The 22,049-nt window shown below is 56.9% G+C and overlaps 5 protein-coding genes across 11 annotated transcripts; 1 reads left to right on the forward strand and 4 right to left on the reverse strand.

Annotated features, from left to right (window-relative positions):
- Positions 1–4,171: 4,171 nt before the first annotated feature.
- LOC116464175 (leucine-rich single-pass membrane protein 2) lies at positions 4,172–5,221 on the forward strand. Of its 2 annotated transcripts, XM_032147444.2 has the most exons (3): positions 4,172–4,603; positions 4,693–4,881; positions 5,088–5,221. In XM_032147444.2, exons 1-3 carry the CDS (start codon positions 4,504–4,506, stop codon positions 5,219–5,221), a joined length of 423 nt encoding a protein of 140 aa, XP_032003335.2. In that variant the 5' UTR covers positions 4,172–4,503. The 2 variants fall into 2 exon arrangements, 1 of the variants encoding a protein (XP_032003335.2); XR_009212184.1 differs by lacking the exon at positions 4,693–4,881 and having other exon boundaries at positions 4,481–4,603; positions 5,088–5,205.
- Positions 5,222–5,889: 668 nt separating this feature from the next.
- On the reverse strand, positions 5,890–10,535 carry LOC116464176 (interferon-related developmental regulator 2). Its single transcript, XM_032147445.2, has 12 exons — positions 10,257–10,535; positions 8,574–8,693; positions 8,407–8,491; positions 8,188–8,312; positions 7,947–8,104; positions 7,729–7,779; positions 7,467–7,645; positions 7,275–7,380; positions 6,820–6,957; positions 6,605–6,733; positions 6,431–6,526; positions 5,890–6,294 (listed from the first exon to the last, which is right to left on the reverse strand). The coding sequence occupies exons 1-12, from the start codon at positions 10,504–10,506 to the stop codon at positions 6,214–6,216; spliced, it is 1,518 nt and encodes a 505-aa protein (XP_032003336.1). The 5' UTR covers positions 10,507–10,535; the 3' UTR covers positions 5,890–6,213.
- A 639-nt stretch (positions 10,536–11,174) lies between these two features.
- Positions 11,175–17,415, reverse strand: LOC116464177 (hyaluronidase-3-like). Of its 2 annotated transcripts, none has more exons than XM_058435001.1 (4): positions 17,275–17,415; positions 12,751–13,179; positions 11,675–11,764; positions 11,175–11,558 (listed from the first exon to the last, which is right to left on the reverse strand). In XM_058435001.1, exons 2-4 carry the CDS (start codon positions 13,102–13,104, stop codon positions 11,289–11,291), a joined length of 714 nt encoding a protein of 237 aa, XP_058290984.1. In that variant the 5' UTR covers positions 13,105–13,179; positions 17,275–17,415; the 3' UTR covers positions 11,175–11,288. The 2 variants fall into 2 exon arrangements, with proteins under 2 accessions (XP_058290984.1, XP_058290983.1); XM_058435000.1 differs by having other exon boundaries at positions 12,751–13,661; positions 17,275–17,411.
- Positions 14,448–17,411, reverse strand: LOC116464178 (N-alpha-acetyltransferase 80). 5 transcript variants are annotated; one of them, XM_032147452.2, is made up of 4 exons: positions 17,275–17,411; positions 16,882–17,163; positions 15,854–16,127; positions 14,448–15,719 (listed from the first exon to the last, which is right to left on the reverse strand). In XM_032147452.2, the coding sequence occupies exon 4, from the start codon at positions 15,508–15,510 to the stop codon at positions 14,650–14,652; it is 861 nt and encodes a 286-aa protein (XP_032003343.1). In that variant the 5' UTR covers positions 15,511–15,719; positions 15,854–16,127; positions 16,882–17,163; positions 17,275–17,411; the 3' UTR covers positions 14,448–14,649. The 5 variants fall into 5 exon arrangements, with proteins under 5 accessions (XP_032003343.1, XP_032003344.1, XP_058290986.1 ...); XM_032147453.2 differs by lacking the exon at positions 15,854–16,127 and having other exon boundaries at positions 14,448–15,574; XM_058435003.1 differs by lacking the exon at positions 15,854–16,127.
- Positions 17,416–17,966: 551 nt separating the features above from the next.
- LOC116464179 (hyaluronidase-1) lies at positions 17,967–21,648 on the reverse strand. Its single transcript, XM_032147454.2, has 4 exons — positions 21,566–21,648; positions 20,157–21,080; positions 19,062–19,151; positions 17,967–18,874 (listed from the first exon to the last, which is right to left on the reverse strand). Exons 2-4 carry the CDS (start codon positions 21,054–21,056, stop codon positions 18,557–18,559), a joined length of 1,308 nt encoding a protein of 435 aa, XP_032003345.1. The 5' UTR covers positions 21,057–21,080; positions 21,566–21,648; the 3' UTR covers positions 17,967–18,556.
- Positions 21,649–22,049: the final 401 nt, after the last annotated feature.

Raw genomic sequence — 22,049 nt, forward strand, 5'->3', positions numbered from 1 at the left:
GTGTGTGTGTGTGTGTGTGTGTGTGTGTGTCTCCGTGGTCTTGAACTCCTGGCCTCAACCAATCCAATCCTCCCACCTTGGTCTTTTTTTTTTTTTTTTTTTTGAGATGGAGTCTCGCTCTGTTGCCCAGGCTGGAGTGCAGTGGCATGATCTCAGCTCACTGCAAGCTCCGCCTCCCAGGTTCACGCCTCAGCCTCCCGAGTAGCTGGGACTACAGGAGCCCTCCACCACGCCCGGCTAATTTTTTGTATTTTTAGTGGAGATGGGGTTTCACTGTGTTAGCCAGCATGGTCTTGATCTTCTGACCTCGTGATCCACCCGCTTCGGCCTCCCAAAGTGCTGAGATTACAGGCGTGAGCCACCGCACCCGGCCAGCCACCTTGGCCTTCCAAAGTGCTGGGATTAGAGGCATAAGCCACTGTACCTGGCCTCTTTTGGGATCTTAACAATAACATTTGCTGTGTATTTTTTCTGTAATAAACAATTCACATTCAATTTAGAAAGTGTGAGAAAAGCACAACAAAGTACAAAGAGGGAATTTTTTTTTTTTGGTCTTGATCTCCTGACCTCGTGATCCACCCTCCTTGGCCTCCCAAAGTGCTGGGAATCACGGGCGTGGGCCACCGCACCCGGCCCTTTTTTTTTTTTTTTTTTCCTGAGACGGAGTCTTGCTCTGTTGCCCAGGCTGGAGTACAGTGGTGCGATCTCTGCTCTCTGCAACCTCTGCCTCCCAGGTTCAAGTGATTCTCCTGTCTCAGCCTCCCAAGTAGCTGGGACTACAGGTGCCTGTCACCATACCTGGCTAATTTTTTTATATTTTTGGTAGAGACGGGGTTTCACCGTATTGGCCAGGCTGGTCTCAAACTCGACCTTGTGATCCACTTGCCTTGGCCTCCCAAAGTGCTGGGATTATAGGTATGAGCTACTGCGCCCAGCAGCAGGGAATTTTTTTTTTTTTTTTTTGGAGACAGGGTCTCACTCATTGGCCAGGCTGGAGTGCAGTGGCATGATCACAGCTCACTGCAGCCTTGACCTCCTGGACTCAAGCAATCCTCCCACCTCAGCCTCCTGAGAAGCTGGGAACACAGAAGCATGCCACCACACCAACCTAATCTTTAATTTTTTTTTTTTTTTTTTTTGAGACGAGGTCTAGCTCTTGTTGCCCAGGCTGGAGTGCAGTGGCTTGAGCTTGGGTCACTGCAAGCCCCGCCTCCCGGGTTCAAGCTATTCTCCTGCCTCAGCCTCCTGAGTAGCTGGGACTACAGGCGCCCATCACCATGCCCGGCTAATTTTTTGTATTTTTAGTACAGACAGGGTTTCACCATGTTGACCAGGCTGATCTCAAACTCCTGACCTTGTGATCCGCCCACCTCCCACCTCAGCCTCCCAAAGTACCGGGATTACAGGCGTGAGTCACCGCGCCTGGCCCTAATCTTTAATTTTTTTGTAGAGATGGGGTCTCCCTATGTTGCCCTGGCTGGTTTCAAACTCTTAGACTCAAATGATCCTCCTGCCTTGGCCTCCTAAAGTGCTGGGATTACAGGCATGAGCCACGGTGCCCGGCCCAAAGACAGAATTTAATATGACCTTAAACCCACTGCCCAGACATAATGACTGGCAGCACTTGCTTGTTTTTGTTGTACTTGCTTTTGAGCATGTCAAGAGGCAGTTTCAAGTAAATCATGGAGGTTGAGTTACTGTCCTGAGAATGACAGTCCCAGAGTGCAAGGCCACCCTTGCTCCTATCTGGAGGTGTCCCCCCAGTGCTCTTCCCTACTGTTATCAGCTTCCAGGTGGGTATCTGGAGCTCTTGGCATCTGGACCAGGATTTTTAGAAATCAACTTAAAGAACAACCAGAAGAAAATATAATTAAATATTGGCCGGGTACGGTGGCTCATGCCTGTAAACCCGGCACTTTGGGAGGACAAGATGGGCAGATGACTTGAGGTCAGGAGTTCAAGGCCAGCGTGGCCAAAATGGTGAAACCCCAGCTGTACTAAAAATGCAAAAATTAGCTGGGCATGGTGGCACGTGCCTGTAATCCCAGCTACTGGGGAGGCCGAGGCAGGAAAATCGCTTGAACCCAGGAGGCAGAAGTTGCAGTGAGCCGAGATCATGCCACTGTACTCCAGTCTGGGTGACACAGTAAGACCCTGTCTCAAAAAAACAAACAGGCGAACAAACAAAAGGCCGGGCGTGGTGGCTCATGCCTGTAATCCCAGCACTTTGGGAGGCTGAGGTGAGCAGATCAGGAGGTCAAGAGATCCAGACCATCCTGGCCAACAGGGTGAAACCTCGTCTCTACAAAAAATACAAAAATTAGCCGGGCATGGTGGCACGCGCCTGTAGTTCCAGCCACTCAGGAGGCTAAGGCAGGAGAATCGGTTAAACCCGGGAGGTAGAGGTTGCAGTGAGCCAAGATTGCACCACTGCACTCCAGCATGGCGAGAGAGCGAGACTCCATCTCAAAATAATAATAATAATAGTAATCTTGCCAGGCACGGTGGCTCATGCCTGTAATCCCAGCACTTTGGGATTCTGAGGCGGGTGGATCACTTGAGGTCAGGAGTTTGAGACCAGCCTAGCCAGCATGGTGAAACCTGGTTTCTACTGAAAATACAAAAATTAGCAGGGCATGGTGGTGCACATCTGTAATCCCAGCTACTTCGGAGGCTGAAACAGGAGAATCACTTGAACCTAGGAGGTGGAGGTTGCAATGAGCCAAGATTGCGCCACTGCACTCCAGCCTGGGCAACAGAGCAAGACTCTGTCTCAAAAACAAAAAAGTGGGCTAGGCACGGTGGCTCACGCCTGTAAATCCCAGCACTTTGGGAGGCCAAGGCGGGTAGATCACAAGGTCAGGGGTTCAAGACTAGCCTGGCCAAGATGGTGAAACCCCATCTCCACTAAAAATATAAAAAGTAGCTGGGTGTGGTGGAAGGCGCCTGTAATCCCAGCTACTCGGGAGGCTGAGGCAGAGAAGTGCTTGAACCAGGGAGGCAGAGGTTGCAGTGAGCCAAGATCCTGCCACTGCACTCCAGCCTGGGCGACAGAGGAAGACTCCATCTCAAAAAAACCAAACCAAAACAAAAAACGGCCGAATGCAGTGGCTCATGCCTGTAAATGCCAGGACTTTGGAAGGCTGAGGTGGGCAGATCACTTGAGGTCAGGAGTTCAAGACCAGCCTGGCCAACATGGTGAATCCTCATCTCTACTAAAAATACAAAAATTGGCTGGGCGTGGTGGCTCACGCTTGTAATCCCAGCACTTTGGGAGGCCGAGGCGGGCGGATCTCTATTAAAAACACAAAAAAAGTTAGCCGGGCGCGGTGGCGGGCGCCTGTAGTCCCAGCTACTCAGAAAGGCTGAGGCAGGAGAATGGCGTGAACCCGGGAGGTGGAGCTTGCAGTGAGCCGAGATCGCGCCACTGCACTCCAGCCTGGGAGACAGCGAGACTCCGTCTCAAAAACAAACAAACAAACAAACAAAAAAAAAACAAAAACAAAAATTAGCTGCACGTGGTGGCTCACGCCTGTAATCCCAGCTACTCGGGAGGCTGATGCAGGAGAATCGCTTGAACCCAGGAGGTGGAGGGTGCAGTGAAGCGAGATCACGACATAGCACTCCAGCCTGGGCAACACAGGGAGACTCCATCTCAAAAAAAAAAAAAAAAAAATCCCTGCTCTTGGATCCAATAATTCCACTTCTGGGAACTGAAATTAATTAATAACTATCAGGAAATTAGGAAAAAACCTTCATACTCAACGGTGGATGTCCTGGGGGTTAATTTCAAAAGGGAACTGCAGCAGTGAGCCAAGATCGCACCATTGCGCTCCAGCCTGGGCAACAAGCGAAACTCCATCTCTAAAATAAAGCAGGAGGGGGGAACTGCAAACAACCTAGATGCCCAGGCAGCCTCAGAGAGATGTGTGAAGGAAGAGACCTCAGAGGCATGTGCAACAGTATAACAAAGAAGGGTCTCTCCAATAGAAAATGTTGAATGAAAACAGCAGGGTTCACACAGGTACAGCAGAGTCACACTGAGTATGTTAACGAACACAGAACCAAGGCCAGGAGGGAAAGGCACCAGAGTGGCTACAATAGGGCTTTCTGACCAGAAGATGCCAGGCATTGGGTCTTCAGGGAGAACTGACAAAAGAGGCAGGACTCAATTCCATTTGCTGAGGGTTTAGCATTCAAGGCTGATAAACTGGTAGAAATGAGCAGGCAGAGGAATGCCTGAATCCCTGGGGTGCTTGGAAGGAAACAAATCAAATGTACCTGCTGCTCCTGTATACGGAATAAGCCTGTAAGGGTCTGGGATCATCCTGGATCCAAATCAAGGGTCATTCCTGAGTCAGTTTTAGGGGATTTGGAACCAAATGTCCCACTATCCCTATCATCCGCAAGTCCCTGCTGCCTGAAGCCACCTGGTAGAAAGAAGGGGGTTGACTCACACTGGCTAAATCAGCCTGCATTGCCCCTGCAGACTCCGTGGAGCCAATGATGCCCAGCCAGAGGAGCAGGGGGCCATTGGCCCCCAACCATGTGCACGAGGTACGCCTGCACCGGGTGGAGTCCATCAGCGACCTACATAGTGGAGGTGAGCGGGGACAGTGGGGTGGATGATGTGCTGGGGGAGGGGATGAAAGCAGGTGCACCCACCACCCTCCCAATGTCCCATCCACCCAGCAGGCACACTGCGCCCCTATCTAACTGAAGAGGCACGGCCGTGGGATGAGCTGCTGGGCGTTTTGCCGCCGTCACTGTGTGCCCAGGCTGGCTGCAGCCCTGTGTACAGACGAGGAGGGTTCCTGCTGCTGCTCGCGCTGCTGGTGCTCACTTGCCTGGCGCTCGCACTCCTGGCTGTCTACCTGAGCGGTATGGATGCACAGGGTGCTAGTAGGAATAGAGAGCAAGGCAGTGGGGACTGGGAGGCCCTTCTGTGTAGCTGGAAGGAGCAACTGCAGATGCCGCAGCAGTGAAGGATGGGGTGGGAGGCCCGTGGCTGCCCCTGGTCCTGGGCTGGGTCTGCAGGGGTCATGGGGTGGCACATGGTCTGATGATCCCCCACTTCCCATTCACAGTGCTGCAGAGTGAATCCCTGCGCATCCTGGCACACACACTCCGCACGCAGGAGGAGACACTACTCAAACTCCGCTTGGCCAGCCTCAGCCAGCTTCGGAGGCTCAACTCCAGTGAGGCCCAAGCACCCAGCTGAGATGCTACTTGGATCTGGGGCCTGGGGGTGTGTGTGTGTGGGGGGGGAATAAAGTGGCTATGGGCAGGTCTCTCCTTCCCTACTGCTGGCTGCCACATCTACACTATTTCCTTGGTGAGATTTTTGTACAAGAACCTGTTGTTAACTTAATAGCTGCCTGCCTCTCCTGATCTCTTCAAGCCAGGCCTAGCCAAGCCTCTGGTGCCAAAGCCTTGCTTTGGGTGGCCCAAGGTCAGGGGAAGGGGCACCATCCTCCTGGCTCCTCCTGTGGCCTGTCAGCACTCTCTGGCCACCACAGATGGCAGGTTCTGAAGTCTAGAAATAGCTGCCCCCATAGCAATCACCCAAACTCTGCCAGGCCTCCCAGTGAGGGTCTAGCCTCAGCTCTCAAAGACAGGCTGGGCTCTGAGTAGGGGGAGAGGTGCCACCTGGGGAAGACTGCCTTGGAGGGCAAAGGTGACATTGTGGAAGACCCAGTTGGGCCCAAGCCTGGGATGGTAGATGGGGAGGGAGAACAGAAAAATACCCAGGGGTTAAGACCACAGAAGGCTGACCGTTCTGTTTAATTATCTGTAATAATCTTTAAAAATCAGCACACAAATCCATTCCAGGTAGCTTTGCCTCCCCACCTGCTATGGTGGCATTTGTCCAGATGCCACCACCCCCCCTAAGAGTGGGTCATCCTGGGGGAGCAAGGCCTGAGAAAGGAAAGGAAGGGAAAGACCCCCTAGTGCCTGCCCCACAGCCCTGAGGCAGGCACATATTTAGCCTGGCCTGAAACAGGACAGGAAGAGGCCACAGGGCTGAGTGCAGGGACAAAGGGGCCAGGGTCCCAAGTGTCCGGGCCCCCAGCTACCCACCCCATGTCTGTTTTTGGTTTTGTCATTAAAAAAATAAAGTGACAAATACTGGTGGAGACCAGCTGTTGCACTGTCTTCTGTTAGAAATACGGACCAAGGGCACAGAAAGTCTCCTCTTCAGCAGGTCCTGCTTCACAGGATGTCTGCCCGCTTGTCCCGCACACGGCTTCGAGCCTTGGTCCGGGCTTTGAAGGCGGCAGCATTGTACAGGTGCTAGAGTGGGGACAGAGAGCAACACCCTGGGGAGCTAGGAAGGGAAAGGGCTGGGGGTCCTCTTCCAGCCTCTACAGAATTCCAGGCCTCCAGGAAACGGGAATGGGGGAAGAGAAAGGTGCCCAAGGGTGCAAACCTTCTCGAAGCGTGGAACCTTGCAGGCCTTCAGGGCAGTGGCATCCAGCAACAGCACAGGGCCCAGGCCAAAGATATCACGGAGTAGCTCATTGTTCTGGGGGGCAGAGGGCAGTGAGCTCAGGCCAGACTGAAGCAGCCACACCAGGTGTCCCCTCCCTGTCCGTCCCCGCACCTGGAGGTGGTGGTGTATGCCCGAACCCAGCACTTCCTTGAAGGCAGCGTAGATCCGGTGCCGAGCCCAGCTGTCCATGTAGAGCACCTCAAAGCCGAAGCGCACTATCTCTTCTTCACATTCACCGCCCTGCAGGATAGAGGGGCCAACACAACTGGGCTTGGCTGCTATGCCTGGGGGTGCACCCTTGCTAGGACACACGTTCTCACACATACCTCCACGGAGTGCAGCACGGCACGGAAAGTAGAGCGCTGGCGCCGACGATCGGCCTTGGCACGGTACTTGTTACTGTCAGTGGCCAGAGTGCGCAGGACACTGCAGAGGGCCTCCATGTCCTCATAAACAAACTCCTCCTGAAATGGGAGCATTGGAGGGTGTGTGGTAGATGCTTGAGCTCTGCTGGCTCTGAACAGGGCACTGCCCAAACCCCTCCTTTCACTGAGAGACCCTCTCTTATCTGCCTGGCCCTTTTGACCCCTCCCTGGCCTCTGTCAGGCCAGGACACCGCTGCTGAGGGCACTCATCATGACATCTAGGAGATGAATCTGTTTTGGGGCCACCTCCTCTGCATAATGACCTAAAGCTGTTCTGTTTTCTGTGGCACCCCCTGCATCCAGCCTGTGATGGGCAGGTGGTGTCACCAAGCACCCCCCATCCTTGTCCCTCGCACCTCAAGGTCCCGGGCAAGCTCAAAGAGCAGTGCAATGGTTTCACCGGCAGCGATCCGCAGGTTCACACTTTCACTGGACAAGAGCTGGGGCAGCCGGGGCAGCTGCCTAGGGAAGGGGCAGGCTGAGCTATATGTGTGGGTTGGGGGCCTCTTTGAGATCCCCTCCCCCTCCCAGTGGACAGCCACCCCTACCTGTCAAGGATGTGGCTGATTTGGGTGCTGGGGCAGATGGTGAGCAGCAATGCCCAGGCCTGCAGGGCAGCACAGAGCAGGCCGTGCAGGCTGGCAGGAACCACAGGACTTGTGGAGCTGCCCAAGCCATAGAACCGGCTGAAAACACTTTCTAAGCAGGCAAGGCAAGAGACCAGGTCCTAGGAGCACAGGGAGGCAGGGGAGCTCAGAGGCAGAGTTACAGCCCTAGATGCTCTACCACCTGTGCCCAAAGACCACTCACCTGGATGTCGGCGGCAGCCACGTAGCAGCCCAGGCCAAGGGCAGAAGCACACTGTTGGGAGGAGGGCAATGCCATGCCACAGTCAGCGGGTGAACCTGGGTTCCCAGCCCTGGAGCTCACTCCCCTCAGAGTAAGGGAGGCTGAATTCAGGGGGGAACTCACCACTCTGCTAAGGGATAAGGTGCAGGAAGGGTTTCATGGGGCACAGGCACACTCACGTGGAGCCGGGCAGCAGGGCTAGCTGTGCTGTCACTGAGCACAGAGACCAGTAGAGGCTGCAGGCTGTGGAACAGCTCCTCACCCTTAGGTCCAGGGCCCAGCTGCACACAGAGCAGGCCTAGCACAGCAGCAGCCAGGGCTTGTTCCTCGCCCTTCCCTGTGGGATGCTTTCCAGTCAGCCCATGCAGCAAGGGCCAGCGTCTTCCCAGTTTAAGTCTCCCATACACCCCCAGGTCCAACCTTTCTTGAGGCACTTTTCCAGGGCATCGGCTAGTGTGAGGCGGCGTTCCAGCAAGAAGTCGGGGAGTAGGCGGGACGCCAGGGCCAGGCGCAGGCTCTCGAGAGCACCCTGCCGGGTCTTGGCACTGGGGGAGGTCGAGAAGGGGGGGTCATATGGGCCAGCCCTCCCTTGGTCACACTTGGAGCTGGGTGTAGGAGTTGGCTGGCAGCCAGGGGTACCTCTTGTCTGTGAGGCAGTCCACATACTCCTTCAGCTTTTCCTCAAGGTCTTCCTGCTGGCCCTGCTCATCCACGACATCCCCCCCTGCAAGGCCACCTGGTCAGCTTCTTGTCCTCAGCCCATGGAGCCCTCACCAAGCCCCTGTCAAACTTCCACCCGCTCTCACCAAGGCTGTCCTCTGCAGTGGTGCTGAGAAGGCTAGGGCATTCACTGGCAGTGCTGCGGGCCTCACTGGCTGCCTCATCATCACTGGAACCCGAGTCAGCTTGGACACTGCTCCGGGCACCTGCAGAAGGTGGAAAAGGACATTCAACTTGCTTCTACTGATGAGGGATGGCTGGGGGTACCTCACCCGACCTCATAATCCCAAAAGATAGAATGGTGCTCCTCCTGGGAATGAAAAACCAAAGCCAAGGGTCAGTTCAGTAGGGCTGGTGCACTCCTGTGTGTGGGGTCCATCCAGGGCCAAGGACTGACATTGGCAAGGTTGGCTGCTGTGGCAGAGTTTTGGACAGGGTGTGATCACCAGGCTGGCCCTACTTCTAAGAACTACTCACACCCCTCATCTGCAGGACGAAGTCCAGGCTGCACACTAGCCTCTGCTCCCCACCACCTTTTTTTTTTTTTTTTTTTGAGACAGAGTTTTGCTCTTGTTCCCCAGGCTGGAGTGCAATGATGCCATCTCGGCTCACCGCGACCTCTGCCTCCCGGGTTCCAGTGATTCTCCTGCCTCAGCCTGCCGAGTAGCTGGGATTACAGGCATACGCCACCACACCCAGCTAATTTTGTATTTTTAGTAGAGATAGGGTTTCTCCATGTTGGTCAGGCTGGTCTCAAACTCCTGGCCTCAGGTGATCTGCCTGCCTTGGCCTCCCAAAGTGCTGGGATTACAGGCATGAGCCACCACGCCCAGCCTGCTCCCATTTTATCTTACTATCCCACCTGCCAGAGCAGCCCAGCCTTCCCTCATTCGCTCCACTGTACTGGGGTCCCTCCAGCTGCCAGGCCTTTGTACAACTTGCTCTCTTCTCCATCCTCTCCGGACTCACCCAGAAGCACTTCCCCCCAGGCCTCCCTGAGTCCTAAGTCTGGGGCTGATACCACTCAGTGAACATGTTCCATACCTTATTAGATGTCCTCCACCCAAACCCCACCACCATGGTGGTGACCAGTTTAAAGTTGTGCCTACGTATTTTCCTCCTTCCTGTGCCCGGCCCTCCTCCCCTCCCCCTCAAAAATAAAAATAAATAAATTTGTGCGTGGTAGGCACCCCACCCCAGCAGAGTAAACATATGTGTTTACTGCATTAAGACAGGCTCCTGGTCTAAGCTGATAAGCGAGTCCCAAGACTGCCTCAGGCTCCAGGATACTCAGCTACCTTGTGAAGTCAAGCCTGCCAAGCTGCCAAGGCCCTAATCAGGTAGCTTCCCAACAGAGCCCCCTCCCTCTGTTCACCAGAGCAGGCCAGGCCTCCCGCCAACTTCCTTGACCAGTCCAGGAAAGGATCAGGGTTTGGCAAGAGGACTGGCTTCCCGCTCTGTCCGGTGAGTTTGTCTACCCAGCAAGCAACTGAGGCGCAGAGGCAATGGGGAAACTGAGGCCCGGAGGGGCTGGCCGGGTCACCGCTGGGAGGGCGGACTCCCAACAGGCAGTGGGCAGCGAGCTCAAGTTGGGCACGCACGTGGCCAATGACTGCTGGGGCACGTGCCAGCCTCGGTAGAGTTCTGGGAAGCTGCGTGGGGCTGGCCGAGGGGGTTCCCCACCCAGGGCCCTCGAGAACAACCAAGGGGACCCAACAAGACCTCCGCTCGCCGCTCATACAGCTGTCCCGCGCCCCCACCCCACTCACCTCCTCCACGGCGCTGACCACCCTTCCGGAGCGTGTTGCCCTTACGGGCGCGAGGCATGCCGGGAACCTGGCGCGGGGGGCGCGGGGTCAGGGACCCGGTGGGTGTGGGCTCCAGGCCAGCGAGACGCCGGCCGGTGCGCTGCGTTGAGACTTGGCTAGACGACGGGAACCACACGCCGCGCGCGCCACCATCTTCGCGAGGCGCCCCGCCCTGCCAAACAGGTCGCCGGGAAGGCGAGTTCCAGGCCATCCGATTCAGGCCCACATCCACGAGGCTAAAACTACTAATTCCAGAGGCCTGAGCGCGCAGGCGACGGCGGCTGGCTACGCGTAGAGCACCATGGGAATGGTAGTCCACGCCTGGGGCCCACCAGCCGACGACGCGCTAGCTGAACTATGCACCCACAATGCCCTGCGCGCGCCCCAGCCCCGGGTCGGGAACAGGTGCACGGTCGTTAACTCCGAAGCGTCCCTCAGTGGAGCACCACGGCAGGACTGGCTTCTCGGGGCACTTGGCAGCGGGACACTCCAGACGAGGCCGACCCCTGCCTGGGTCTGGGGACCATGGGAAGGGCTTAGAGCTTGGGATAACAGGAGCAACAGCCAAACCTCAGGCAGTGGAAAAAAGTGACTTTATGATGAAAGAGTGCAGACAACAGCTTAGCACTTCACCGACCTTAGCCAAGATTTTTTGGGGCCCATCTGCCCGTGCACGGCCCATCTCCTGTGACCTCTCCATGGGCCTAGTGAGGTGTAGGCACAAAGCCCTAGGCTGGCAGCCCTAACTAGCTCGAACCCGACTCTCCCTGGAACTGCTTCCTTTCCATGGGGGACTCACATGATCTCAGAGGGCCTCTGGTTTTATAAGCGTTTTTTCTGGCCCTTTCTACCCCTCAGGGATTCCAAGGGAAGCGGGGTGTGTGCTTGGGAGGGTTGACTGTAAACTGAATAGAGCAAGAGTGGGACAGAGTAGTTCCGGGACTGGAAAAGTGGCAGCAGGGAAAAGAAGAGGCAGTGGCAGGGGCCCTGGCTTTATACTGCTTCTTTAGGCCCAAGCCTGGGCTCCTGGCAGGCGGGGCCAGCCCAGCCCCAGTAACAGTGGCAGCTGAAGGACTTCCAATCTCCAAGGCTGCCGTCTGGCCACAGGTGTAGAAAGGCTTCCATCTGTCCTGGATCTCGCCGGGCACAGCGCCCGTGGCCATGGCACCGCTGGTGACTGCAGGCCATCGCTGCCCTGGTCACATTGATCACATAGGGGCCCAAGGTGTCCACCAGGTAGTCATGGAGATGCCAGCACTCCTCCTGAGGAGAAGGGAAGAGATGTGTCAATATGCCTGCTCTACAATCTTGACATGGCCGTCCCCCATCCTGGGACCACAACATGTGCTACATGGCAGGCTCAAAGGGGCAATGATCACCTCAGAGCTGGAGAGGCTCAGGTCCCCCCAGAGCACCACGCCGGCTGCCCCTAGTGCTGCACTCACACCAACGGTCTGCACAAGGTCATCCTGGAGGCAGAGAGAGCTGCTAAGCCAGGGCTGGGCTGGCCCGATCCATGTGGGCACACATCCACATTCAAGAAACTCTTCTGGTTCACTGTCACAATCTGATTCTACCTCTACAGTAGGGCCCCTCTAGTTTGGTTTGGTTTTAGAGGCAGGGTTTTACTCTGTCATCCAGGCTGGAGCGCAGTGGCATGATCATAGCTCACTGCAGCCTTGAACTCCTAGGATCAAGTAATTCTCCCACCTCAGCCTCCCAAGTAGCTGGGACTACAGGCACATAACACCTGGCTAATAATTTTTTAGGCTGGGCACAGTGGTTCACACCTGTAATCCCACAGTTTGGGGAGGCAAAAGTGGGAGAATCACTTGAGCCCAGGAGTTCAAGACCAGCCTGGGCAACATGACAAAACCCCATCTCTACAAAAATATAAAAATTAGCTGGGTGTGGTGGCATGCACCTGTAGTCCAGCTATTTGGGAGGCTTAGGTGGGAGGATCATTAGAACCAGGAAGTGGAGGCCGCAGTGAGCTGAGATGGTGCCACTGTACCCAGCCTGGGCAACAGAGCAAGACTCTGTCTCAAACGTTTTTTTGGTAGAGACTGGGGTCTCACTATGTTGCCCAGGCTGGTCTCAAACTCTTGGCCTGAAGGAATCCTTCCATCTCAGGCTCCCAAAGTACTGGGATTATAGGTGTGAGCCACTCATCCAGCCTGAGTAGGGCCCCTTTGTATCGAGTCTCTGAGTGGCTTCTCAGGCCTTCCACTCAGAATATCTCTCCTCAGGCCAGCACTCCAAAGGCTGGGCCTCCCTACCCCTCAATATCTTCCAGGGCAAAGCCATGCCTCCCTCATCAGATGCTCCAGGACAGGGCCTTCCACTCAGAATGCCTAGATTAGGACCAACCCCTAGGCAAGGTCTTCTCCTGGGACCTTCCTAGAACAGGGCCATACCTCCTGACCCAGACCCCTAGACCTCAGCTTCCACTTACCTGGGACAGGAACCTCCCAGATCTCCGGTGTGTGAGGCGGACATAGGCCAGGACAGGCAGGGGATGTCGGTGCCCAACAAGGGCCACACGGAAGGCCTCCTCCAGGCGATGTCGGACAAAGGCCTGGTGGTGGGCAGGCGGCAGCCTGGGTGGAAGGTAGATGCTGGGGAAGAGGGCACTGGAGGCGGCCCAGAGCCAATGCAGTTGAGTGTTGCGGGCAAGGGTGGCTGCATGGCAGCGGCCGGTATAGTTGGAAGCCATACTAGGCCGGCCATTCCCGCAGGCTGGATAGTGATAGAAGCCCCAGAGTCCATGGGGCCGCAGTGCCTGGGCCAGCCGCAGCGTATCCTCCATCAGTGCACGGGCTGCCTGCTCAAAGCCAGTATAGGCCTTGTAGAGCTGCTCCTGAGGGTCCAGGTCAGGGAATACCTGCTGTGCCCAAGCCCAAGAGGCTGCCTGATAAGCCCGGCGGCGGCCCCAGTTCCCAGCCCAGAGTGGACACCACTCCTCCCAATCCAGCACTGCTGGGCCAGCAAAGCCGGGTCTCAGGCTGTGGTGGATCTGGTAGGCAGCCAGTGCCAGGTGGCGGTCAAGGGGCAAAGCCTGGGGGATGCCCCCATTGTGAGCTGTGCCCCTGGGCCCAAAGTAGGGATAGAGGCCGAGCTGGTTCTTGTAGAAAATGGTCATGTTCTGACCGTGGAAATGCTGGCCACGGTTGGCTATGATGCCCAGAGCATTGAGTGGCAGGTGCACACCAAAGCGGGCGTTACAGTGTGCTGAGGGTACATTCCACAGCACAGAGAAGGGGCGTTCAGGGACCTGTGGTAGGGGCTGGCCATAACCCAGGCACAGGGCCACCCCCAGCACCAGGACTGGGCCTAGTTGCGTGGTCATGCCCCAAGGATGGAAACCTGCAGGAGAGAGGGGGGTGTAAGCTTAGAGTCCATAGCTATGGCCACACCTTCCACATAGCAGGGAAAGCCAGGAAAGCTCCCCCAGCTCCTCCCCATCCTTACAGGAGGAGCTGGGGAAAGCATGTTTCCCCAGGGGTCTCTTTGGCCTTTTAAAGCAGCCACACCACAAGCTGGCTATGATGCCCCGGGCATCGAGTGGCAGGTGCACACCAAAGCGGGCTTTACAGTGAGCTGAGGGTACATTCCCTCCCATGTTCCCTATCTGTCAATACACCACTGTGTCCTCCCACAACTGTCACAAGTCCCCTTCTTTCCTCTGCCCACCTTGTTCCCTCTTCCAAGAACACTCAGCTCCCACCTCCTCAACTGCCTGGTTTAATTCCTACCTAGCACTCAGGTCTCTGCTGTGACATCACTGCCCTGGGAGGTCTCCTGGATCCCCAGGTGGAGTGAAGTCACTCGGGTTCCCAAAGCCTCTGTACCTCCCCTGTGCCACATGGATCCTGCTACTGTATGCCTGTTTGTCTAGTTACCCATTGCCTATGTCCTGTCCAGGGCTTGACACACAGTAGGCGCTCAGTGAATGGTAATGAGTGAGTGAATGGGGAAGAGAACAGCCACCCTGTCTCCTGAGCCTGGTGGGGGGTAAAGGCAAAGGACAGGCATCCTCCCATCAATGGCCTCAGGGCCAAGGTGGATCTGGGGACTTCTGCAGGGATAACAGACCTGCGGAAGAGGTGAGAGGTGAGGGTAGGGGGGTCAACAAATAAACTGTCACAGCCATACCTAAGAGAGCCTTTATTCAGCCACACTGACAGCTCTGAGCCAGAGCCACCTCCTGGCCCCACTGGTACCCAGGAAACATGCCCAGGTTAAAGCTGCCCCCCAGGGGCTAGGGGCTGAGGTATGGTCAGTGGGCTGAGGCTTGTAGACTGTCTGGGGCAGTCTATTGAACCAGAAAGACAGTTCCTTGCCCCTGATGGCCTCAGATGTCTTTTTCCATCCAGAATATGGGGCACCCCCTCACATTTTGATATTGTGTCTCCAGCAGGCTTTTTGAAGGGGGCCCTGATGGAACTGGGGGTGAGGTGGTCAGGCACTCAGGTAGGGGAGGGGGTGGTGGCAATGGAGGTCCCTTGGGACTCCTTGGGGCAGCTTGGGCAGTCAGGTTTGTGGCCTTCCAGGGTGGCCGGGGAGAGGGGGCTGTGGGGAAGGCATTAAGCAGGGTGGCAGGCAGCCGTCTGCTGGTGAAGACCAGGCCCTGCACAGGCTCACCCAGCTGGTAGCCCAGGTGGATATAGAAGTGCACCTGGTCATGGGTGGTGAGGTGCAGCTTGCGGAAGCCCCGGGCCCGAGCAAAGACCTCCAGGCCCTCCATGAGGCGGCGGCCAAAGCCACGGCCCCTCAGGGCCCGGGCCACCACCACCGTCTCCACTAAGAGGCTCTGGGGCTGGTTCAGCACCCGTGACAGGCGGGCATGGCCCACCACAATGGGTGCTGCTTCAGGTGTGGGGTGGGGGCTCAGCAGCATCAGGCAGAGGGGGAAGGCATCTGAGGACTGGCCCAGGGAGTGCAGGCGGGAGGCGCGGCTGCGGGGCCACTGATCATTGATGAGGTCAGCACAAGCATCCAGGAGCTCTGGTCGGCGGTGCACAGGCTCCAGGATCAACTCAGCCAGGCTAGGAGCTGGGGTCTCCTGTGGCTGGTGTTCAGGATCCAGGGTAAGCTCAGTTGGACCAGGATTGAAGGTCATCTCTGGTTGGCATGTGGAATCCAGGGGTAGCTTTGGCTGGCACGCAGGATCCAGAGTCAGCTCAGCTGGGCTGGTGCTCAGGATCAGCTCCATCCGGTGTGTAGGGTCTAGTGTAGGGGTCAGCTTGGCTGGGCCAGGGCTCAGAGTCAGCTCTTGCCTATGCACAGGATCCAGGTTCAGCTGAGTCAGGCTGGGAGCCAAGGTCACCTGCTGCTAGGTTGCAGGTGGCTCAGTGACAGGCTGGAGGTTAAGACCCCAGTCTCCAGGCAGTGGCATCTCTTCAGACCACAGTGGCTCTCCTCCTGTAGATAACAGCCATGCTGGGCTGTGCCAGGAGGGAGGGTGGGGTTGGGGCAGGGAAGGGCTGACAGAGTGCAAGGGGGACCATGCATACTGGAACTGGGAAGTGGTGGGCTGCACTTTGTCCCACACTCACCTGATAGCACAGGTGACCTGGAAGAGACCCATACCCTATAGAGCAGGGCAGATAGATCCAGGTGTCTACCCCACGTTGGAGGGAGGCTGGGAGTGATGGATGAGCTGCTTAAGGTTGGGGCAGAACCTAGGAGTCCTGGCCCCATACTGTTCTGGCTACAAATTTGTCCTCCTCAGGACCTCCCCTCACAGCGGGCCTGTAACACCAGGTCTAAAACAGCCGACCCAATCTACTTGCTGGCCTTCTGTCTTCCAGTAGTCCTCCTAGTCCACCACTAGGGCATGGGATAGAAGATGCAAAGCAGACACTATACCCCCTGCTCAAACCTACCCAAGGTTCCCTCCATAGGAAAAACTGCCCCAGGAGTCTTCCTGTCCCTTTCTTCCCCCTATGTTCAGAGTCTCCTCCAGCTCCCAGCCTTTTCAACTACCTGGGCTATGCCCTACCTGGGCTATGCCCACTGCCTTAGTGGATCCTGGGGCCCCACTCATGCACCCATCAGGCTGAGCTTTGGCCTGTCTTGACTGCCTTCCCCACCTGGAGCCCATGGCCCCCTTCCTAACTCTGCCCATCTCAGGACACTTTGGATATAGACCCAACTGTCCCCTCAGATGGGGCCCCAGCAGCACCAGCACTGGGCCTGGTTCACAGTCACACAGCAGTATTGCTTCTGCAGGCTTGGTTCCCCACTGGCCTGAGTTTCGCAGGCACCCTAGATAAGGACCACAGCTTCCTTCCTATATCCACAGGGTGTCCAACGGTCACCAGGTTGGGGGCCCAGACCTCCTGTGCCCAAACCCTACTGTTTTCCCACCTTAACCAAGGTCCTGCTGTCAGGCATGTCTAGGCTGGGGGTTTTCTAGTGGTGGGCGAGCAGCTGGGCCCCCTCCTTCTACTCACCTGCTCCAGAGGGGGCCTCCTGGCTCCCTTTACCTCTCCTGAGCTTGAGGCCAATTAAACACTGGTCAGTAACAGGCACCCCCCTCCCCTCACCTCCCACTCCATTCACAGGGCTGTAAGCCCCTCACCTGCATCAGCCACCTCTGCAGCAGCCGCACCCTTTGGTCTGGAGGGAGGAAGCCCCAGGATCCGCCCCCTAGGGCTGAGCCCGGGGCTTCTCCGCGGCCTTAACCCCTTCAGTGCCGACCCCATGCACTGTGGGCGGGGCTCCGGGGTCCTCAGAGAGTGGCTTCTCCGTCTCTCCCGGGCCTCGGTTTCCCCCTCCCTCCTAGTGGGTCACAGGCTGTGGAGCTTTTGGGAATGAGGACTTCGAGAGCTCGACTCTGTGGGCAGGTGTGGCTCGGCATGGTCTGGAAACGAACGATTGACGCGGGGAGGGCGTGCGGGGTGGCATGGCCACTTGGGGACTGCAGGCTCGGGGTGGACCTACTGGCAGCAAATGGGAAGGGTGCGGTACTGACATGTTGATGCCGGGCTCCGAGATGTTCCGCGTCCTGGCTCCGCACAGCTGGGTATCTCACTCAGTCGCCACCTCGGACTCCTCGGTCCGACAGCGTTGGCCCCCAGCGGTGCGGCGGATGTACTGCAGCCGTCGCGTCCTGCGGTGCGCCAAGGCGTTCTAAGGTCTCCCGGGGTGCCCCGGCACCCGCGCGACGCCGCTTAGGCCCCGCCCCTGGTTTGCGCGTCACAACACCCACCAGGCGCAGACTCAGTCTCTACCCTGGCTCTGCCCCTGCTGAGCCCCACCCCATCTCCATTTGAGTCCGCCTCCTCCCCACCCGGCCCCATACAGGCCCCTCCTCCTTCTCCTTGCGTCACAGCTTAGGTCCCGCCTCGATTTGGCTTCTTCCAAGCCCTGCCCCAGCCCAACACGTCACCACTTCAGCCAGGCGCAGGCCCCGCCTCCAGCTGGCTCTGCCTCCGTCAGCCCCGCCCCAGGCTCTGACAAGTCTAGCTTCGGTTCCCGCCGGCCTCTTGCCCCAGGACAGCTTGTAAACGTCCGATCAGGTGGGGCTTCCTCCTGAAATTTGGGCCCCACCCTGGGAAGCAGCCGCCCTTAGACTGACGTCAGATCTGGTGAGAGTGACAAGCCTTTCCTGTGCCCTTTGGATACCGGGGCCTGGATATTTTAGGCGCTCAATAAACAGCTAAGTAAATCATGACTGCTTTATTTGCTGGACTGTTGCCTCTCAGCAGATTCAGGGGTCGTGCAGGGCTGGTTACCATAAACTCAGTAGGAGTGCAAGGGCTGTACCCCCGGAGCTAGACAGCCTGGGTTTGAATCTCAACTTCTCCCTTTTCTTGCTGTGCAACCTTGGGCAACGTGCTTACCCTCAATGTGAGTGACTCAGTTTCCTCATAGCCTCATTGTGAGGAATGAATAATTCCATATGAAATGCTTAGAATGGGGATTGGCAAAGAGTAGGCACTCAGTGAATGTCAGCCTTTGTGATTGCTGCAATTCAAAGACTGGCTCAGTGTCTCTGGAGGAACTGTCTATGACCTTGCCAAATAGATGCATATGGACATGGAATGAATGATGTCTGCTGTGGTTCTAACTCCTTATGCCACTATTTCAGTCTGTAAGTAAGCATGTGTGTGCAGGGAATATGCCTGTGACAGTGGCTGAGTGTACTCTTTACTGTGACCATGACTTGTATGACTGTGCATGTATTTGAGGAAGCCCTGGCCAGACCCAGAGTGCATTAGGTTCTCAATATGTGCAACTCAATGTGTGGCCAATCACCACATGCTCTTCTGCTCACACCACGGTCCCTGCCAGCCAGGGTAGCATCGACATTTGAACTCCACAGCCATTTGTGCCTGATCTTCAAGTGAGAGGGCACCCTGCAGGCTCAGGGGCCCACCACCAGGCGTGAGCTGGATGGAGAAACTGGCAGGGTTAAGGAGGAGGAGGGCTTTGGGGTGGCTGGGGCGGCGGACACAGCGGCCATGGCCAGAGCACAGGGCTTGACTGCAGAGAAGGGCCCCACTGGTCACGTTCAGGATGAAGGGCCCCAGCGTAGTGTCCATATACTCCTTGATGGCCTGACATGATTCCTAGGTGGGAGGGGAGGATAGTGTCAGGGACACCATGGCCATGTATGGGCCCACCCAGGGCACTGAGGCACTCACCTGCTGGTCAGCCAGGACTTTGCAGGTAGAAAGGGTAAGTCAGGGTCTACCCAGTCAGCTTAATGGCCCCACCCCTCCCCCACCCCCACCCTCATGCCAGGCCTAAGCTCACCTTGGTTCTTGTATTTTCCCAGCTCACCCAGAGCACCACTCCAGCTGCCCCCTGGGCCGCACTCTCCCCCAGGCTGTGCTCCAGCTCATCCTGGGAAGGAGACAGCACAGCTCTGTGGGGCCTCCTTCGCACCCTGTGGCAGACTGCTGGAACACCATTGGATGGGACAAATAATTCATAACCTTCACCTGGGGCTGCTCTGGCCATGGAACCAGAGGCAAACTGCTTCCTCCTCTAGCCTATGAATTCCATGCAGACAGGGACTACATCATTCCAATAAATGTTGAATTGCCTGTGCCTGGCACAGAACTTGGCACAAAGTACACACTCAATGGATGTGCCCATGCGCCAGGCACGGTGGCTCATATCTGTAATCCCAGCACTTTGGGAGGCTGAGGTGGGAGGATCACCTGAGGTCAGGAGTTCAAGACCAGCCTGGCCAACATGGTGAAACCCCATTTCTACTAAAAATACAAAAATTAGCCAGGCATGTTGACGGCACGCCTGTAATCCCAGATACTCTGGGGCTAAGGCAGGAGAATCACTTGAATCCAGAATGTGGAGGTTGCAGGAGCTGAGATCTTGCCCCTGCACTCCAGCCTGGGTGACAGAGCAAGACTCCGTCTCAAAAAACAAAACAAAACAAAACAAAACAAAAAAAGAATTAATGAAGAATGAATGGATGAAAATGTCCCAAGGTTGGGGGCCGGGCACGGTGGCTCACGCCTGTAATCCCAGCACTTTGGGAGGCCGAGGCGGACGGATCACGAGGTCAGGAGATCGAGACCATCCTGGCTAAGACAGTGAAACCCCGACTCTACTAAAAAATACAAAAAATTAGCCGGGCGTGGTGGCGGGCGCCTGTAGTCCCAGCTACTCAGAGGCTGAGGCAGGAGAATGGCGTGAACCCGGAAGGCAGAACTTGCAGTGAGCCAAGATCGTGCCACTGCACTCCAGCCTGGGCGACAGAGCGAGACTCTGTCTCAAAAAAAAAAAGAAAAGAAAAGAAAATGTCCCAAGGCTAAAGTACCCCAAGGCTGGACCTAATATCTGACAAGGCAGGTTGACAAGGTGGGCAGGTTACAGAAGACTCACCAGGGGCAGAAAGTGGTTTGTCATGTCATAGAAGATCTGGACATAGGGCAGCACCGGCAGATTGGGGTCACCAGCAGTCACAGCCACACGGAATGCCTCGGCCACACGATGCTGCACATACATCTGTGACTTCCCTGTGCCCTCCAGCACTGCGGGCATGTAGATGCTGGGATAGAGGGCACGGCTCTGGCCCCACAGCCACCCTAGCTGGTCATTTTGGGCACGGATGCCTGATGGGCACTGACCGGTGTAGTTGGGGCTTAGAAAGTCATAGTTGTAGCAGTCAGGGAAGCCATAGAAGCCCCAGAGGCCGCGAGGACGCAGTGCCTGCCCCAACTGGAGGGTGCCTGCCATCCAGGCCCGTGCAGCTCCCTGGAACTGGTCCTGGGCTACTGCCTCCACCTGAGGAGCTGGCCAATCAGGGTGCTGCGCCTGGACCAGTGCCCGTGAGCGCTGCCGGTAAATGTCCTTGGTGTCCCAGTTGAAGGCCCAGCGTGGGCGCCATGCCTCCCAGTCGATGACTGCCAGCCCTGAGAATTCAGGAGCAGGTATGGCAGCCAGGATGTCCTGGAATGTGCGGGCCAGGTGGGCAATCAGGCTGGCATTCTGGGGCAGACCACCAAACACAGGCTCCCCAGTGGGTGTGTAGTAGGGGTAGGTGCCCAGCTGGGAGCTATAGAAAATTGTCATGTCAGGGCCGCGGAAGGTCTGCCCTGGGTTGGCTACCACATCGAAGACACTGACATCCACGTCCACACCGTGCCTCTCCAGGCACCACTGGGTGTTTGCATTCCAGACGGTGGTGAAGGGCCGGTTGGGTAGCAAGGGGCCCCTAGAGCCTTGGGCCATATCGAGTAAGGTCAGGAAGAGGGCGCAGATGGGAAGCAGGTGGGCTGCCATGGCACGGGACTGGTCGAGGACAACCTGGCCAGGGGAGGCAGAGCTGAGAACAGGTTGCAAAGTCTCTGGTTCCCCCACTGCTCAGGGATGGGGGGCTGAGCCCTTGCGCATTAATCCACCGCTGCTCTGGTTTCTGTTAAACATTGACCTGCAGGGCTCCGGGAGGGCAGAGGAGATGCATGGAGGGGAGCATGGCCACTGGAGGGCACATCTGAGTTGCCTCTCAGACCAGGCCTCTGCCATCTCCCACAGGACTTGCTCTAGCCTAAGCTCGCCCACCCCTACTTCCCCATGAGCCACTGAGGCCATGACATCTGTTCTGGAAAAAGTGGCTGACAGCCAGGCCCTCAGCCCCCAGGCTGACCCGACCAAGGGGAGGAGGCCTTCCTGTCTCTTCCACCAGAAATCCTGGCAGCCATTGGAGGAAGATCCAATGGCTTCAGTGACCAAGGACAGGTCAACCCAGCCCTCCTGTACACCCGCCCGTCTGCCCGTTCATCCCTGCTGACCTTGGGGCTGAAGGGCCTTATCCTCCAAATTTCCTGACCCCAGGATGGGGGCCTAAGCAGGGCCTGGCCAGATTCCACCCCAGCTGCACCAGAGACTCCTGGAGGAAGGAGCCGCTGCTGGAAATTCTGAGCTTTTGTAGGGGGTCACCCCACCCAGGCCAGGGGCGGGCCAAGGGGCGGGCCTTGGATTAGGAGGCCAGGCCAGGCCAGGCATCAGGGCTACCTCCAAATCCCTGGCAAAGGGATCTTGGTTGGGGGTGGGGCTGGGCCAGCAGTGGCCCCTCCCTCGCTGTCAGCACTAGGGCAGGGCTTTGTGGCATTACCTAGGCTGGAGGGGGTGGGCGGGGGCAGACCCTGCTGGGCAGGCCTGTTTGTGATACTGGAGACTGGGTTCCTTCGTGTCTTGTGCTCAGGGAGTGTTCTTTGTCCATGTGGCTGCATCTGACATTGATGGGCCCTAGGCACTTTACTTTCATGGATCCTT

The sequence above is a fragment of the Hylobates moloch genome, unplaced genomic scaffold, assembly GCF_009828535.3.
Source record: "Hylobates moloch isolate HMO894 unplaced genomic scaffold, HMol_V3 SCAFFOLD_253, whole genome shotgun sequence".
Lineage (NCBI taxonomy): Eukaryota > Metazoa > Chordata > Mammalia > Primates > Hylobatidae > Hylobates > Hylobates moloch.